The 18,703-nt window shown below is 46.7% G+C and overlaps 1 protein-coding gene across 5 annotated transcripts in view; it reads right to left on the reverse strand.

Annotated features, from left to right (window-relative positions):
* The window catches only part of FLVCR2 (FLVCR choline and putative heme transporter 2), a 38,381-nt gene extending 25,274 nt beyond the window's left edge, over positions 1–13,107 (reverse strand). For all 5 annotated transcript variants that reach the window (XM_086749384.1, XM_010122357.2, XM_086749382.1 and 2 more), the window contains exon 1: positions 12,513–13,107. In XM_086749384.1, coding sequence (XP_086605510.1) covers positions 12,513–13,025 — 513 coding nt within the window. In that variant the 5' untranslated portion in view covers positions 13,026–13,107. The remainder of the gene's footprint in view (positions 1–12,512) is intronic.
* Positions 13,108–18,703: the final 5,596 nt, after the last annotated feature.

The raw sequence follows: 18,703 nt of genomic DNA on the forward strand, positions 1-18,703 counted from the left end.
TTAACTCCACAGCTATTTCTCCAGGACAGCAACAAAGAGCTGTAGCAGCACAAGCTTTGCCACACTGATAAGTGGCACAGACCTTCAGTGCCACCCTCAAGTGGGAGAGAGAAGAAATAGCTGCTTTGGTGCTTAGGAGCACGCTCTTCTTTTCACAAAGTGGGAACCAAAGTGCACTCAGCACATTTGTGAGTACTCTAAACTTAAGAGGACCCTACAAAAGCCCTCCTTTGTGTTTCACTCTTTGTGGCTACATTTCAATCACCCAAGCACCATGTATTTACTTGTTCCCCTGGCCCTTCCCAGCACTTGCAGCCCTCTCAGACATTAGAAAAAGAGCCAAGCTCAAGCTCAGCTCCTGCTTGCTTCCAAGGCTCTGCACACTCACCTCTGTTTGGGGCAAAAGCAATTTTTTGCTTAGCAGCACTCTCATTTTTGCTATTTCCTGATTTAAGCATATATTTGCTGTTGTGAACCGCGACAAGGCACACACAAGGGCCACCAACAGATGGAAGGACTGAGAAAACACTTAAGAAAGAGAGAGGCCATGTGGTCATGCAGCCATTCTCATCTTTTTTTTTTTTGAAACAGAGATTTCCAATCTCTTTTGTGGGCTGCACCATTTGCCTGGAAACAGGAAAGCACTCATAGTACCAGAACAGTGCTAACTGAACCAGTACAGACTAACAGAATTTAAAAAATTCCACCTACAGTGGTTATTCATGCCACACCAATACAGCCTCTGTAGAGCTACTGTCCTCATCACATTAAGAGAGAAGGTAGGAGCATGTAAAACATGGAAACGATTATATAGTCAAATTAAGCCCATTGCATTTACCATTTCCTTATAGGAAACATTAGATTGATAGGAATCAATTAGCACCACCACAACCCATTGTCCCAGGACAATGAACTGGAGAGGATACTGTTTATACCTCATCAAAGACTGAACAGCAGCAAGACAGCACCACTACCCAACCACTGCCCTACAGAAGGATTCTGCAGTGCTCAAAGTCTTCATAGTCCCTGGAAGAGTCTGGAGTATGGAAAGCAAGGACTAAGAAAGGCGAAGACTCTGCTGCCCATAAATCACATCCAAGCACGTCAGCATACAGAGCAGAGTGATCCAGGAGCCCTGTAACCCAAACACAAGCTCAGACATATTGTCTGGGCTGCCTTCTAGCAAAAACTCCTTGCGCTTTCTGCAGGCTTTGTGTCATATCTCCATCTTCTGGGATGCCAATGGATGCCATTTTGGAAGATCCATTCACTGGCCAGGATCAAGATCACAGAACAAATACATTTCAGGTGCCATATCTGGTAGTTGGGATAAAAATCAGCTTGTGCTATCCAGCCCCAGAAAACTCTCCACAAACTCCCTCCTCCTCCTCCCTCCAGCTGGTGGATTTTTGAAGCAGGAAGAACAGTTATGTTTCAAGCAGAGCTATCTGCTAGACTCAGACACCCTATTTAGCTTACAAACAAATAACTTTCAACCATGTCTGGCCAACCTTCTCCTATGTCAAACAGTGCCCTCCACTGGGATCTGGAATAGTCTTGGGTCAGGATCAGCAACAAGCATCTGTGCCAAGTTCATTCTTGGTGCTGGGACACACAGGGAGCCGGCAGGAAGAGTCACCAAGAGATCAGATGTGCCACACCAGTTGAGGGCACTGTCAAGAACGAGAACATTTGGGAGTTGGTTAAATGGACTGAAGACAGACACAAGTTGTGCTGTCCCTGATAGCAAGTCAAGGACTGAAAGCTTAGGAGGAAATGTAAGAGATCATTAGGAAGGGTAAACCTTCCTACCATCCACATGGCAAAGGCAGTCTCTGACACAGGACTAAACTTGCCAGAGCTCAGCTTTGTTCAGACATGGCCTATCCCTGGCCTCTCGTCCCAGTGAGTCAGGTCTGCTCTCCTCCTCTGCACTGCCCACTGACCCCTGGGACTATCACAACCATCAGCTGGCTTACAGGCTTCCAGCTCTGATCTTCACTAAATTGCACACCTCCCCCTTCTCTGCACAAGGGGAACAAGCCTGCAGCTGCACAGAAGAGGCAACTGCACCAAACAGAGATGCTCACAGAGATGGCTCCTTGAGGGCAGAAGCCTGTTTGTCTCTGCAGCTTGTTTATTTTACCCTGCTTGTGGCCAAAGGGCAGGCCTGTGGCTCCAGCATGCCTGGTCAGCCCAGGACACAGCCACACTGGGCTTCAATCCTATTTCCTTAGCATTCAAAAAGGTTCAAGCTTCAAAGAAAAGGCTTTTAATATTGTCCCTCTCCATTTGAGGGAAGAGTCCTACTGGCTCTTACATATCAGGTCTCACGTGTGCCCCTCCATCCATTACCAAATAAGGTCTATAATCACCTTCCTGGAAATTGCTCCTTTTTCTTATCACCATTTAATTCCTGGAAGAATGGGCTGGATTCCTGTGCTAGGTGCTTCCTGGCTTCCTGCTCTCTGCAATCACATGCTAGTCCCACGAGCTGCTGATCCACACCAAAACAAGAACAGGGAAGAAGGAGACATCCGTACTTTATTCTGACCTCAGACGTAAGTTTCTCCAGGACCACTAACTTCTCCTTTCTGAAAAAGGATCTACCTGATGTACCTAGCAGAGAGGGTATTAAGAATCTGTTTTGCAAATTGTTCAGAAATCCTTTACTGCAAAGTCCTAGAGTCATCACTTACTTAACGGGACACAAACTTACTCAACTTTCTTGGACACTGCTGTTGTCTTTTCAGAAGATCTGAACAATTTTTCTAACAATAAACAGATGATTTATCTTCTCTCTTCCCCTCCTGAAAAAGGAACCACTTTTATCCATTAGGAGTTTGTTAAACCTTTGAGAAGACCCAGGTAGTAGAAGGCGGAAAAAAAAAAACAAAACAACCCATCAATTACAGCAGTAGGAGCTACATTTTATATTCCAGAGTAACTGATATTATTAATCCTAAAACTGAAGATATCCTGGAGGATACTCATAGATGTTGGATTATTCGTGGCATTTTTAGCAATGAAGACAAGCTCTCAACAACACGATGAGTATTATACAGCACATACTTCACCCTTCACAAGGGAATTTTCAGCGTGGTTCTCAGCAGGCCAGTGCCCACATCAGCATCAGCCCAACGGACAACACTGTAACTGGTTAACCAGAAAATGTAAAGATGCCTTAACACGGGAAAAATAACTTTTCTCTCTTCTCCACACCTCTCACGTCAAGGCTGGGAAAATAAAGCAGTGTGAAAACAAGGTTGGTTCTGCAACAGTCTGTGCTACCCTTCTTATGGAGACCATCAGTCATTAGGGTTCATGGTGCACTCCCTCTCACCAGCATACAAATTAGCATCTCCAACCTCTGTACAGGCAGAAAGGTCTCCAAGACTATATAGATATGCTGAATTCTGGGAATCATTCAGCATCCCTACACCCAAAACACAGAACAGTGTCCTTATCTCCAAGAATCATTCCTCAGGAACCAGGCTGCTGCCACTTTATTTTAAGAAGGCTTTGTGGTAATTTTTAAACAGAATACTAGGGAAGTCAACAACCACAGCAGAATGCAGTGTTCAGACGACTTATTCTGCAAAGGCTGATAAAGGATAGAAGGAATGTATTTCCTGCCTGAATCTTGTCAAGGACCCGTCCCAACAACAGCATCATATTCAAGATTCAAGTGTATACAAGAACAGGCAGCAAAACCAAGAGTAAGTGGCTAATAAGCTGGTATAAATGTACCCAAAGCTTGAAATGGAAAATGGGATGTCTAACTTAAGGTCAGCTGTTTGTATACTAAGAGTATGCTGAAGAAAGATAATCAGTGTGGTATCAGCGTAAAAATTGTAATTGAATGATTGATGGAGGAGTGGGTCTCCACCTTACAGAAAAATAAGAGTCAGCAGCAGGAATACAGAAGCCCTATAAAACTCCATAGGTAAGCACAAATATTGACAGAGGAGACCACCAAGCCCAGAAGGTCAACTAAAGTGTTAAAAAGACAGAAAAAGAGAGATGCTGCAAAGGCAGAAAAAATACAGTGAGAAATTTCAACAATGCCCTTGCAAGCTAAATAAGTGTCATGGCAGGGATGATGCAGAAACTGCATTTTTTGATTCCATAAATACTCTTTTCTGAGGAGAACCTATAAGAGGCAGCACAATTTGTGACTTAGACCTAGAGTAGCACAGTGTGACCACGATCAATATTACAAAACAGTTCTGCACTGCACTCAAATTCAGCTTCCTTGCAGAAGTAACAAAAAAAAACAAAAAACAAAAAACCCCACTCTCCAAAACACTATGGCAATATTAAACTCTCAAGAGGGAGCTGTCTAAAAGGAAAGGATCTTGTTAAAAGGAAATTAAAAAGAAAAGCCAAAGAAATGAAATGCTTACAACTGGCATTGACTGTATAAAGACACTGCATCAGAGGGTCAGTGCAAGCCTAGAGAATATTAGTAAAAGATTTTAGAACAGAAAAAAAGGAACCATAGTTAAGGAAACAAACAAACAAAAACAACAACAACAACAACAAAAAAAAATACCCACCAACCAAACACACCACCGTCCAACTAAAAAACTGGACATTATTTGGTCAAGCAAAGAAAAAAAAGACAGCAAGCTAGACCAAACTAAAGTATTTGGCCATAATTAGGCCAAAAAAAGGCTGTGGAACAACTTTACACATTAAGTCAAAACTCTTGAAACATAAAACAGCAAAATCAGGAAGCCTCCCAGAAAGTCTGTAGGGCCAAAAGATGAGCCATGTGGAAGGAGAACATTGGAGAAAGAGGGAGAACTAAATGAAGTCTTGCACCAGCGTTCACAACATGATATTTACAGGAGGTTTCCAAATCAACAGAACATCTTCACCTAGCAAAAATCTGAGGCATTATCAGTGGAAGATCTTAATCATTTTATTTCAACCAGTTTCTTCTACAAGGTATCAGAACCAGATGGTATTCATCCAAAAGTTCAAAAGAAGAAGTCAACAGAAAACCCACACTACTCGGACAAACACACCGAACTGCTAACTCTGCTCTGTTACCAAATACTCAAATCAGGAATGGAGGAAGGGAAAAGTGATGTGAATTTTTAAGAGGCCCGGCACAGGCAGGAGTCTCAGTAAATCCCAGGGCCAGCAGCTCGCTGGTTTGGCCAAATAGGTAGACCCAAATGGGTCTTCTCACAGAAGAATGACTTTTAACAGGGCCCACACTCATTTTGATCTGGAAATCAATCCTTCATACACACCATCCATACCATTACCACCCCAGATCAGCCTGGAGAACAGAAATAGGGAACTAACTGCCCGCTGCAGACCTTTCTTTAAGGGATGTTTGTGAAACTCTATCAAATTCAATGTTTTAAAGCATGAATAAAACCAACACTTCACCTGTGCTTTCCTCCTGGCAGCCCTACACTGAGCCACCCACACAGTGCCAGTGCCAGTAGCCTTCTGAGGGTCACACCAACCCAGTTCCCTCCAGGGCCACCCCTCCACTTCCAACAGACCCTCCTCCACTGCCTCCAAAAGCAGCGGAGCAGGAAAGATTTGTGTTACTGCTGAGGAGATGCAGTGCCAGTCTTGAACCATTTACTTACAATGCACAGCAGTACCTCTAATCCTCAACATCCACATCAACTAAGGAACGCGGAAATGAGGAATCCTCTAGAAAAGCAGGGGGACTACCATGGAAGAAAATCACTGATATTTCAATTGTTTTAACAAGCCAGTCCTGCTGTACACAACAATTTACCTGTTTTCTGACAGATATGTTTAAGCCTGTAGGGCTTCACATTTTCAAGACGTTCTTCTCCAGACACAACAGCAGAAATGGGCTTGAGGGTTTTGTTCGGGTTTTTTTTAAATTATACTTGATTCTAATCCAAGTGGCTTCAGATACAGAGAGCTTAAAAACAAATCCTGTGAGATTCCCCAAATGAACGATAAGAACTGACCTGACAATACTATCACCAGGGAAGCCAAAGTTCTCTGTGAAAAGTCAACAAAACAAGCCTGTACACTGCAACTGTTGTTCTTCTAGAAACCTCCATCTCTGATAACCACCACAACAACAGGTTGTCTCTCCAAAAAATCTTACAGACAAAACACACAAGCCAAGTACAGCAACATCTGTGCTGTTCAGTAACAGATGAGAATAGATCAGGATGTCAGGTAGCCCACACTAGCTACTCTGTAGGGCAGACCAGCACAAAGACGGAGAACGAAACTGGTAGTGACAAAAAGGACACATCCAACAGGAGAAGGGGGAAGCTGCACAGTTTTCTGGATCTGAAGAATGCGCCTCCTGGTGCAGTAGGAAAGCCCTTATGAAAGGGAACAGAAGGGCTCTCCTCACTATGTTGCCTTTACATGTATGAGAAAGGGGAACTTTGAACCACGCTGGATACACGCAGGACCCACGCCAGATGCCTCTCTGACAGTTCTGCCAGCATAATTAAGTGCATCAGGCCTGCATCCCCATTCCCCCAGGGAACCCCTTTGAGGAGGTACCTATTCCAAAGCCCTGGGCAACACAGCCTCTTCCTCTACTCTTGTCTGCATGTCAAAGATCTGCCCTGCAGTGCTCCCTCCTTTTCAAGTGCCTCCCACACTACAACCATGACATTTCACAGGAGCAGCTATATTTGCTGACCCTACAATTCACGTATCGCAATCTGCAGAGAGCGGACAGCCACCCCACTTCTCACACCCTGTAACTCCTACTGCACATCGGCTTCCCAATCCTTTGCTATCAGCACAGGTCCCAGCTGCCTTTCTATACAAAAGGCTACAGTAAAATTGAACATACCCAACTGAACAGCTGTGTAAAGCAGAAGCTGCCAGTTCCTACTCAGTATACTTTTGTGTGGATTGCGGTCCACAAGATGCTTCTTCCATGCCACTGACAGCAAAATTAAAAAAGCCTGTTGAAATCCAGATAGTCCGGAAGTCAACATACATAAATGTTTGCAAACCACAGTTTAGTCACCATTCTCGCAGTGTTTTAAGAAGCAGAAAGGACTCAAGTTGTGAAAGGAAAAATTGTAATCCAGCCCTTGTGAAGAGATAAGATAGGGCTTAGGCTCTTTCTTACTCTCCCACTGATGTGTGAGATAATGTATTTTTTTTCAAATTGCACTTACACAATCAAAACTCTTCTGGAAGCAAAGCAAACTCCCTTCCTTATCACACTTCTGCTTCTGTGGCATCATCTCATACTGCTTGTTGTGATGCAATGCTGTATGAAGACTACTTCTCTATGCCAGTCATTGAGGGCCTCTCAGCCTTGAATGCACCTTCCCCCAGTTTACTGGGGAAGAAGCAAAACAACAGCAGTAGATAAGAGAGAGTAAAGCAGAAGATGGGTTTCAGCTCTGACAGCTGCCTCAGCTGCTGCTGGAATACTCAGTCAAGATACAATATTTTGGTGAAGGACTACAGGGCTGGCTGGCTGACTACTACAGTCACCTTACATAGCCAGCCCCAGGGGATCTTGCAGGGCAAGTGCTGAGGGTGCCATAGGGCAGCCCCTCTCAGCAAAAACACTGCAGTCATTAATTTAATTCCCATGCAGCTTCCACAGAACATAACCTAAAAGCCAACTGCTTCTCTGAGGGAGAAGGAGGAGCTGCCTTTGATGTAGGGCTGGAAAGGGAGCACCAGATGAAATGGGTAGAAAAAGTTCATTTCAGGCTCTGGTGTCCATTTATAGAAACTTAGGCATTCCTGGAAAAGCCACGTCGCTATTTGGTCAGCGTGCCCTCCCACACTGAGCCACGTCCAGGTTCTCTGAGAGCTGGGCACACAGCACTCCTTGTACTCCAAGTGCTCTGATTCACCCTGCCTTCTTTACAGGGAGAGAAAGGAGCCAGGGCTGGAGAATGTCAGCCATTAACTACTGCCACTACCAGCTCCTCTCAGTTCCTTGCTAAAATCTCCTCTATTCTAATAGCTAAAACCCTAGGAGATACAGGGCCAAGCCAGAGGGATGTGAGGCAGACCACCACCTGCCCCTATTTCTAGCAGGGATCAAATCTCATCTGAAGAGGTGTGAAGCCTCCAGCAGAGGCAGGACTGCCAGAGATCTAGAAGTCCACTGGAAGACTGGAATTCCACAGGATGTGCTCTATTTCCACAACACTTCTTTCAGATGCTGCCTTTCCTGAAGGGCGAAAGGTATAGAACAGAGTTAGCAGTGAGGCATCAAACAGCAGCACACACTCAGCACAAACAGCACTGTAGGCTTACCAGCACGAAAGCAACGGCCATTCGGATGTTGCAGACCTTATTATTTGGCAACACTCACCCCACCCACTACCCCATGGCAGACTCTTTCCCCCAATTCAGAACAAGAGGAAAGGACCCATTAGGAGAGAGAGCATTTCCCTGAATTTCACTCAGAGGTTATCATCCAGTTTGTCCACTTAAAAGCCATCACCTAATCACTGCTAGACTGGTACTCCCAGCCCTCTGCAGATGGCAGCTGAAAGCTCTGCCTCAGGCCGTTTCTGTTAGGAAGCCCTAAATCTCTGAAGTCACATGCCAGCTGCACCAGAACAAGGACAAACCCCACCTGAAGATCAGTAAGGTGCTGTATCATCTTTCCCCAGAGGCAGAGATTAATATAAGCTGAAGTTTTCTTTCCTCCCAACCACATCAACATCTTTTATCAGCCCCTACTAAAAAAATGGAGAGGTACAATTACAGCAGAAAGATTCTCTAAAACACTCACATCCTTACTCCCAAGCCCATCAGCTGCTTTTTTTTTCCTTTGTCAGAATGACAACAGCTAGGAACAAGGTCTACTTCAATCAAAAAAAAAAAAAAAAGTGACAATACCAGTGGCAAAGCAATACAAAGTCACAAACACACATGTTCTTTCACTGCCCCTGTGCAACACAGTTATACACTTCGCCGCGTGCTGCCGCGTCCCTTGCCCATCAGGTGACAGCAGGGAGATACAGCAGTAAGAGATATGCCTAAAACCAGCATTCCTGAAGCAGCGTGGCCCAAGCACAGCAGTCCAGCACGCACCATGGCAGCTGAAGCAGAGAGCTGGTACCTGGCCACCAGGCTCCAGCTTATAAATCTCAAAAAGCCATGATCATTTAACTCATTGCCTAAACATCCCCACCACTGTTTTTAGTTCTGTCACGCCACAGCACCGTGTTTCCTCATCCCCAAAAGACAGCAGAACAAGCACGTTAAGGGAAGGAGCAAGGCCTGCTGCTCCAGCAGGCACATGCACAAGCAATGCTGGTCTCTCAGGAGAGCATTTCTTCCTGCTGCGGTCCTGTCACCAGAGAAAATGAGGGGACAGTCTCCCTCTGATGTAGAAATCAGAAGCCCCTTTGCTGCAACCTGTCAGGTCTGAACCCCGGCCCTAAACAAGGACCTGGCTGATGAATGGATACACCAAAATGGAAGCAGCAGTCTTACACAAACTGCTTCCTCCTGCCCAGGTCTTGAGCACGGGACCTCATGTCGATATCCAGCACCAAGCTCCTCCACAAATGACACCACTGACAACATAGCAGGCATGCTACTACAGCCTTCTGGCTGATTTCAGAAGCATGTCATACAAATTCCTCCCAATATTCAAACACGTCTGAAGGACATTAGCGAACTCTCCAAAACACTTCTGCTTCCTTACCCTAGAACTTCAGGAACTTCAGCCTGAGGAGGAGTCCTCACATAGATTTCTCCTAGTCTTTTAAGCAATGAGATGTTAGTAATAGTTTAATAACACCAATATTTTAATGACAAAGCATCCAAGATGCAAGCAAACCCCATTCTACACTTCCTCATACATGCACTTGCAGGGACAAGAAAAAAAAAAATGAAAAACCTACACATCTCCCTGTTAAAATGGGGAAAAATAAAATGTCACTAAAACCAGCAGTTGGTAAACAAAAGAATGTGATCGCCTCCTCCACAGATGTCCACATTCCTCTCTTCTAGAAGCTCTCCAGCATTGATTCAAGAGTGCTCAGTGTAACCCTTCTTTGCCCAACCCATGACCAGAAACAAGTGAGAAGAATCTGATAACTCTACTAGGGTTTGTTTGTTTTTTAAAAGATACTTAATACCCAGTCTGACCGATTCAATGATTTACCGTTCAGGGCTAACTTTGAACCTGCAGGTTACCATCACTCAGCAAGCAGCAGAGGCGTCCTAGGCAGACATCACCCTGGCAGACCTAGATGAACCAGCAGGCAGGGCTCTCGTCAGGAGAGTGCTGCTAAAATGCGGCCTAAGGCCAAGAGGGTAGGAGCAGAAAGAGGGCAGGTGTATCAAACAAAGAACCAGGGACACTGCCTTGCTCCTCCATGTAGTTGGATGCAGTTCTTGAGGGAGCAGGACATCAGTGCTTGGCATTCAACAATAATAATCATGATAACAACTCATAACGGAGTTTTCCACCCTGACGATCTGTAACTTAGTGACGTGGCAAGAAAAGGAAAACCATATCGTTGTAGAGGAATGAGCATAGAGAATAATTTGCTGTACTGGTAAGCTGCAATTACAAAACCGCTGTATTACACCCTTTGCTAACACTGTCTTTAACTGCAGAGTCAGGAAAAAAAAGGATGCCTCTACTTCTTCCCGCTGTCCAACATCACCAGTAAACAAAATAGCTACTTTTCATTCACTATGATTAAGCATCTCAGCACCCTTGACTTAGGGAATGAATAGGTCCTTCTGATGGAGTACGCCCTGCCTTTAGTCATTGCCATCTCTGACTTCTCCAATTCTCTAAAAGGGAAGTCCAGGCTTACAAAGCAAAGGCCTATGTGCAGAACTGAGATCACATTGCCATGTCAGTTCAACTCCCAGAGCAGTGTGGAGCACCTAAAGTCTAGCCAAAGTTTACTTTTCACAACCATTACACTAACCTGCTCCTTTTAGGATGATGAGGATACCACATATGCAAATAGCACAGGCTGAAAACCTCATTGTTTGTATTTCTTATGCACTCTATTGAGTAACTCCACATGAATAATTTAAGAAAAGTCCAACAGTAAAATGCTCAGTTACTTATTTACTCCTAAATCAGCAGTGTCCTCATGCCAAGTTAAATGCCTTCCATTCTAAGAATTCATCTAAAACACATAAAAAACCAGCCCACTAGTCTGGGCGATACAAGCAAAGAGGAAAGCTTAGATTCACTCAGAGAAAGATAAGTATGTTTTCTCTTTCCAGAAATATGTGCACTAGAATCACCTTAATTCCCTAGCGCTGTTCCACAAACTTTATTTCTTCAAATACCATCTCTGAGCATTCACCTCTTTTTGCCTCAGCAGTATCTAATAAATAGAGAAACCCAGGAATGTGGGGAAAGGAAGCCTCGAACCCACTGCACACAAAGTTATCTGTGAGGAAGAACTGTGCATTAGAAACTACCTGAACTGCAAACCATTGACATCTGAAGAGCAGCCACTCACAGGCTGAATCAAAGATGGTCCAGGGCGGTGCAGAGTCACGTGAAGGAGAGTACAGTGGGTCGCAAAGCAAAGAGCACAGGTCCAGCCTACCAGCTAACGCCAGCTTCTGCTTCCCTCTTCTTCATGTCAGCGCTGCAGAGCCAGAGTCACTTCGCTTACTCCACATCGCATCAGTATTGGCCTGTCTGCGTTGTGCAACAGTGGGTGCTCTGGTGTAAGGGTTGAGAACCTATTTCCCTGATCCTTTCAAAGCTGTGGAAAAATTTATCTCCTCTAAGTGCTAGCTGGCTACATGAAAAAACTGTCACAGCCTGAGCAAGTGTGGATCACTGGCCTCCCTGACCCACCTTAATACAAGAGCATCTGGGGAGCTTACCTCGCCCTAGTCTGATGAAAGGTTTGTTTCTTTTCAAAGCAACTGCTTGTGGAAACTCTGTACCTACTTTTAAGAGGAACGAAAGTGATAAAGTCCTTTTCTTCCAGGGCTCAGTGACAGGTACCCCTTTCAGTAGACAGCTAATCTCCTTTGTCCCATCTAGTTGTCAGCAGGAGGAGGAAATTGCAGCGTCAAGTCCAGATGCAGCTGCAGATCTGAGGTTTGCAGGATCCTCTGCCTAAAGCGCATTTCTCAGCACCATGCATTCCCCTCCAGCCCATCCACGGTTCTACTGAATCATACCCCTGGACTGGAGATTCACAGACATGGGAGCAGGAGGGCACTGGAGAAGACCGTGAGTCCAAACACCTCTGAAAGCCAGAACCATACCCAACAGCCACGTTGCCCCAACTTTGTAGGCTTAGGTCCCACTTGCCACTGCCACCACCAGCAGCCCACAACCCAATCCCAGCTGCGTCCTTCCAGGTACCAGCTGCATTTCCCAGGGGGAATTTTGTGTAAGCGCCTCTTATCCCTGCTGCCACCCTCCAGGCCCTGTGCACCTCTTCCCCCTCCCTGGTTTGCCCCCTTCACAGTCCCAGTCTCCGGCTGGGCAGGCGACAGCCCACCTCACCCCACGATGCCCGGGCAGCCGTGGGACAGCCACCTATTACCTGGTTGCCAAAGACGGCGATGGAGCAAGCGGAGGAGACCTCATGGGAGCCGAACCAGACGGAGGCGATGCGTGAGGGCATGCCCAGGATGAAGACCTGGGCCAGGGAGCAGATGACCTGCCCCAGGACTGTGACGGGGAAGAGGTGCGGTTTCAGGCTGCCCAGCTTCACCCAGGCACCCAGGGCGTTGAGGGCCGAGCCGACCAGGGCAATGAGGCGCAAGCCCCTCTTGTCCAACAGCCAGGCGACGGGGAAGAGCAGGGGGATGTAGGTGAGCATGTAGCTCATGGAGAGCCAGTCGATGGCGAAGGCACTCACGCCGTAGAAGCGCAGGAAGACGTTGTTGATGCTGCCGTACTGGATCCACTGGAAGGCGTTGCACAGGGAGTAGCTGCTGAAGAGCAGCACCACGGCCCAGCGACGCCGGGACAGCCGGACCTCGGCGGCGGTGGTGGTGGTGGTGGCGGTGGCAGCGGCCTCCGCCGCCGCCCAGGCAGCCTCCTGCTGCACCATGCCGGCAGCGCAGGCCGCCCTGCTCGGCTCGGCCCGGCCCGGCCCGGCTCCCCGCCGGCACCCACCCGGCCGGCAAACCCTGCCCGGCCGCTCCCGCCGAACTCACCGGCTGCCACTCGGGGCGGTGCCGCCACCGCCCCCGGCCCGGCTCGGCCCTGCCCGCCCTCCGCCCCACCCCGCCGCGGGGGCGGGAAGGGCGTGTCGCCGCCCGGGAACGGGGGGGACACCGCTGGTCGGCGACCCCGCCGCGGTACCTGTGGCGTGGGCCCCGCAGAAGCGCTGCCCGCTTCTGCCACAGCAAAGAGCCTGCCGCCCACTCCCTCCCCACTGCCCCGCTGTCTCCAGGCCCCGCCGAGCGGCCGCCCCGCCGTTAGCAAGGCCCGGTGCGGGAGAGGCGGCGGCCGTCAGTCCGGCAACCGGAGTGATGGGGAGGACGGGGGCTGCCCCACCGCTGTGGGCTGGGGGAGGCTGTGTGCGTCGGGCAGTGCCAGGGATGCCAGGGCGGAGGTTTGGAGGATGCACCGCTTTGGGGGTTCGTTGGCTTGGATTCTGATGGGGTTTTTTTCCAGGACATGGCACGCCACAAAGTGAAAACATCCAGTGAAGTCAAAATTAAAACATCTCAATGTGACTGAAGCAAAAGAGCCAAAAGTTTGTTTTCATTCTCATGGAGAATTTCAGTTAATGAGTCATGTCTTGTTTTCCCATTTCTTTAGCAGAACGCTGCGCTGACAGATTCCTGCCTGGAGATCACGTATGATCTACAGTTCATTTAATTAACATCATGTTATCTGAATTGCACAAACATTACTCAGCGTGAGCTTTAAAACACAGACTTGGTTGCATGCTAGTGTTGTTCAGCTCTCTTCCAGCATTAAACACAGGGCTCAAAGTTCACTTGGAAAAATGGGAGCGATGACCTTCCTTTACAATGTTGCACTCGTGAAACAAAGGCTTCGATCAGAGAATGAAAAAGAATTAAAAAAAAAAACCCACAAAACCAAAAACTTTGGACAAACTGTTTCAAGGAGAGCAGATGGTGGTTCCTGCTGCGTATCCTCACAGAGCTCACTTCTTGTCACCTGCCTGGGTTTCCTGCTCCTGGCACTCCAGAGGCCAGGAGGACAGCTGGAAAGAAGCCCAGCCAGTGCAGCCTTCCCTATGTGCTCGGCTGAAAGTGCCCTAGGGCAGAGCTGCAAACCTTCCTACTCTCCCCACCCTCAGCCCACAGCTTTGCCAGTGAACCTCCAGCCTCTCCTGGGATGCTCATTACCTGGGATGCTCGTGGTAAAACATAACCATAATGTATAAGCAAGAAAGGCAAATTCAGAAGGAAGAGCCGGAAAATAGGTTTTCAGTCCCATTCATTATCAGGTTAGGCACCCAAAGTTACTGCAAGCTCTGGACAGAGACAACAGAAAGAACAGAGAAATCTGTTCTAATAAATTTGTAATTTAAATGTATTAGGAATGCAATGAGTGGTAGCAGTGCAGAGGTGAAATGGAGCAAGAAAAGGACTCTCAGGGTCCAACAGATGCTTACTCTGAGAAGTCTGAGGATATAACAGTAAAATAGTACAGAAAATTAACTTTTAGGTTCATTGGATTTGAAAACATCTTTGCAAAATTCTCCACAGTATTATAAAGAAATCAAAGTTACCCAGAGATAATCACTATCGTTGAGTAAAGAGGAGTCAAAAAGCAAAGATCAAGAAAAGAAACAAATAGGCAATTTTTACCATGGCAAACTGAGTTTGCTCAGAGGAGCGTCATTTATTAACAATCCCAAAAGCAGAGCAAGGAGCAAAATTTGCAGGTGGTAAGATGTTATTTCAGTTAATCAAGACTAACTTCAATATGTCACCTGTGTGTTGTATTTAGATGCGTATGACGTCAGGACGGTAGCTTTAGCTATCTGTAACTGAAAGTGTTATCACAGTCCACGGCGTCTTTAATTTGTAAACTTGGATAAATGCAGAATAATGGAGTTATGTACTGTGTGGCAGTCTGCTGTAGCCAAAGGGCAGCAGAGAAGAAGACATCAGTGACTGACAGGGACTGAACATGGTGTTCAGGCTTAGGTCACAGAAAAAGAAAAAAAGCAGAAAGAGTATAAAGAAAAGGATAAGGAGCTGAGGAGACACTGTCATACATTAGGAAAACACTGAGAACAGTTCAAGTTCTTTACATGTGACTAGAAAAAGAGCGCACACATAGGAAAAACCTTTAGATATATGGAAGAGGAACAAGAAACACACGTTGGGCCCTTTGCCACTCATCAGCCCTACTCCAAACTAGAGTCAGAAACAGTCTGTCATCTTGAGTTGTGTTCTAGTCCCACCTTCAGGTCCTAAATTTCTGTCAAAAATCCTCAGTTTTACCCATCGCCAACAAAAAGTCCATAGCAAGCCAGAGCTTGCCAAGCAAGGAGCCGTTTGCTCGCACCAAATTGATGTCTTACTCCAATCAAAAAAGTCAAATGGTAAATCAAGGATGACTAAAACACAGATCCTGCTGAAAATAACAGCTGAAAGCAGATGGATGAAAGTAGTGCCCAGCCTCTGGTGCCTGCAGGCTGTCGAGTGAACATGAGCCAGGCAGGGAAGCAACCCTGGCTCCCCTAAAGCTGATTGAGTCAAGTATTTTTCACACCTATAGGCCCACACTTCCCAGAACTCCTCTCCTCTGATTTCAGAGCTGGTTTGTTTTGTTTCTGGCTCTGTGAACTGTTCAATCACCCCTTTATATAATTTGACAATTTCTGGACCAAAATAAAACCCCTGTGCTTTGCATTTCTTCCTTTCTCCATTGCCGCATCTGTTTCTACTCAGATGAGCCTCTTTCCCTTCTTGAAGCAAAATAGCAGCTGCTTTTGGATTTCCCTCATCAGAGCATCTTTATATAAAAACTTCTTAGCCATGAAAAATTATTTATATTTCAGGACAACCCCTTGAAGTGGATTTTAAAGCTAGAAGGAAATCTCCTTTACACAGAGATTGACACGAGTGCTAAAAAGGTGACAGCCAAAATTACCTCTAAAGGTTGGAAAGCGCTAAACCAGAGGCAGAAGCAGGGCACAAATTAAATGTAACGGAACAGACCATCAGATAGAGCCTAACATCTCTGTGTTCCCTGCTGATCTCAAGAAATCCAGTTTCTGACACTCCTGGAATATACTCTGCCTTTATGACCAATGAGCACATGCAATTCCTTTATGTTCTGTAAGGGCTGAAGAACCTAGGGATGATGCTGGCAATGATCATCCAGCTTTCCAATTTCTAGTGGATGGCAACAGGCCTCAATGACAAGCAACGCCATAATGAATGGGCGGTGAAAAGTTGCTTGGAAGGTGTGCAGAAGGTAAATGATTAGAAAATTATTGTGAAAAGAATAATTCCTTGATGCCTTTTCTCTCCCACACTAGATCAGAGGTCCAAGGAGTAGGTGGACAAACTCAGGGATCTAGTGGATCTTCCAGCCATGCAGTTCCTGCAGAAGATGGTTAGGCTCCCTTTACATGGGAAGTATCTAAGCTCACAGGATCACAAGATGTCCCTTGCTCTCACATGCAGAGCACTGTGATTTGTGCCTCTAAATCTCCTCATGGCACTTAGCAGGCCTAGCCAGTGCAGCTCTTAGGTGGCTCTATCACATTTTGACTGATAGGATTAAGGTCTAGAAGAGATGTCAGAAGATCTTCCAGTCTATCCCACAAAACCTTTCACAACAGACAGTGCAGGGAAGATTACAAGATCTTTGCTGGTGGCAGGAGAATGTTTTGTATTGTGTTCAACACCCAAACTGCTTTAGTGGAGGTCTTCAGAGGTTGGGTAGTTGTATCATTAGAGCAAATGGCCAGACTCAAATAACTGTCAGAACCACTCACTTCTTCTGGGTCACACCTGGATGCAATGCACAGCAGGAGACGCAGTGCACAGAGCGGGCTGTCAAGGGCTGCCCCATTGGAAAATGGCAGCGTTCTTCCCCTATAGCACAGGGATGGCTGCCAGCCTGTGCTGGCACCTATGGCTTTCAACATCCCAGGAGCCACCAGGAAGCAGGATCCAGCGTACAGCTGATAAATGCAGTGAATTCTTTATTACTGTAGGTTAGATACATGATTATTTTGATACCCTAAACCCTTATGAATCTTTCCTATTATATTTCCTGTGTAAAGATCTGGGAACGCATGCAGCGACAGGCAAGTACAGTTATAACAGTGCAGCATGCAGGCTCTGCAGCCTTCAACATTTTGCAAAAATTACCTTCCTCTACACAAAACATGATGCCATCTAGAGAAGACTGCAGTCCTCAGAACCACCAAAGCTGTGGAGGGCATAAATCTGAGCACCAAACCTATCCTCTTCAAAGTTTAAGGCCTTTCCAAAGCATAAGTCAAGGAAGGGAAATAATCATAGAATCATAGAATGGTTAGGGTTGGAAGGGACCTTCAAAGGTCATCTAGTCCAACCCCCCTGCAAGGAGCAGGGACATCCCCAACTAGATCAGGTTGCTCAGAGCCTCATCCAGCCTGGCCTTGAACATTTCCCGAGATGGGGCCTCCACCACCTTTCTGGGCAACCTGCTCCAGTGTTCTATAACTCGCATCGTAAAAAATTTTTTCCTAATTTCTAATCTAAATCTACCCCCCTCTATTTTAAAAACATTACCTCTCGTCCTATCGCAACAGGCCCTACTAAACAGCCTTTCCCCATCTTTCTTGTAGGCCCCCTTGAGGTACTGGAAGACCGCTATCAGGTCTCCCTGGAGCCTCCTCTTCTCCAGGCTGAACAGCCCCAACTGTCTCAGCCTGTCCTCATAAGAGAGGTGCTCCAGCCCTTTTATCATCTTTGTGGCCCTCCTCTGGACCTTCTCCAACTGGTCCATGTCCTTCTTGTGTTGGGGGCTCCAGTTTGCTCTCCTTCAGCACATCTCATCTGTAGCTCTCAGAGAACTTCACCGGGAATGCATCACCTACATCTATTTCACGGGGTACGTGGGGGCACAAAGAGTTAAGGTGATTTGCCTGTGACCCTGCCAGGTTGTTCCTGACTGCCAGTCCCACACCTTCCAACCTTGCCTGCAAGGGCTTGCCCAACAGCTGCTGGAACTACCAGCTCTCTACAGATCTAATCTCCCTGTTCAATGCCTGGTTTTAACACAGCAACAGCTTTAGTTTAACCCTGTCCAGTTCAGGTGTGTTGTTTGTATGGACGAATCATAGAGGTCTGAACTGCAAAGAGTACACGGGAGGGCATGGCTGAAATGCCAATATTCACAGCTGCCTTCTTGCAGCCAGAAAAGAGCATAAAAAGGAGCCTATGGCATGGAACAGCAGTAGCGCCCATGGTGCCTCAGATGTACCAGTGGTTGGTTAGCGCACACGCCTCAAGACACAGGGTGGTTAACGCTACCTCTTCATGGCCTTCTGCAAATAGATATCAACTTGCTCTGCCCCATGCTCTGATCTGGCCAGATGAGAACCAGCTCCAATCCAAAAGCTGTGTAACTGTGGTTAGCCTGCTGCACTGCTGGAGCATCTAAGGCCAGCTCTCAACCTTTGCTTGTGAAAGCTGTGGAAATACAGGTAGTTGTGAGGAGAGCTGTGCATAGGCTCTGTTTGCTCTGTCCTTGGAGCAAACCCACCTCGCTCCTCCGCTGTGCACCAGGCATGCACAT

The sequence above is a fragment of the Chlamydotis macqueenii genome, chromosome 5 (genome assembly GCF_036417535.1).
Source record: "Chlamydotis macqueenii isolate bChlMac1 chromosome 5, bChlMac1.mat, whole genome shotgun sequence".
Lineage (NCBI taxonomy): Eukaryota > Metazoa > Chordata > Aves > Otidiformes > Otididae > Chlamydotis > Chlamydotis macqueenii.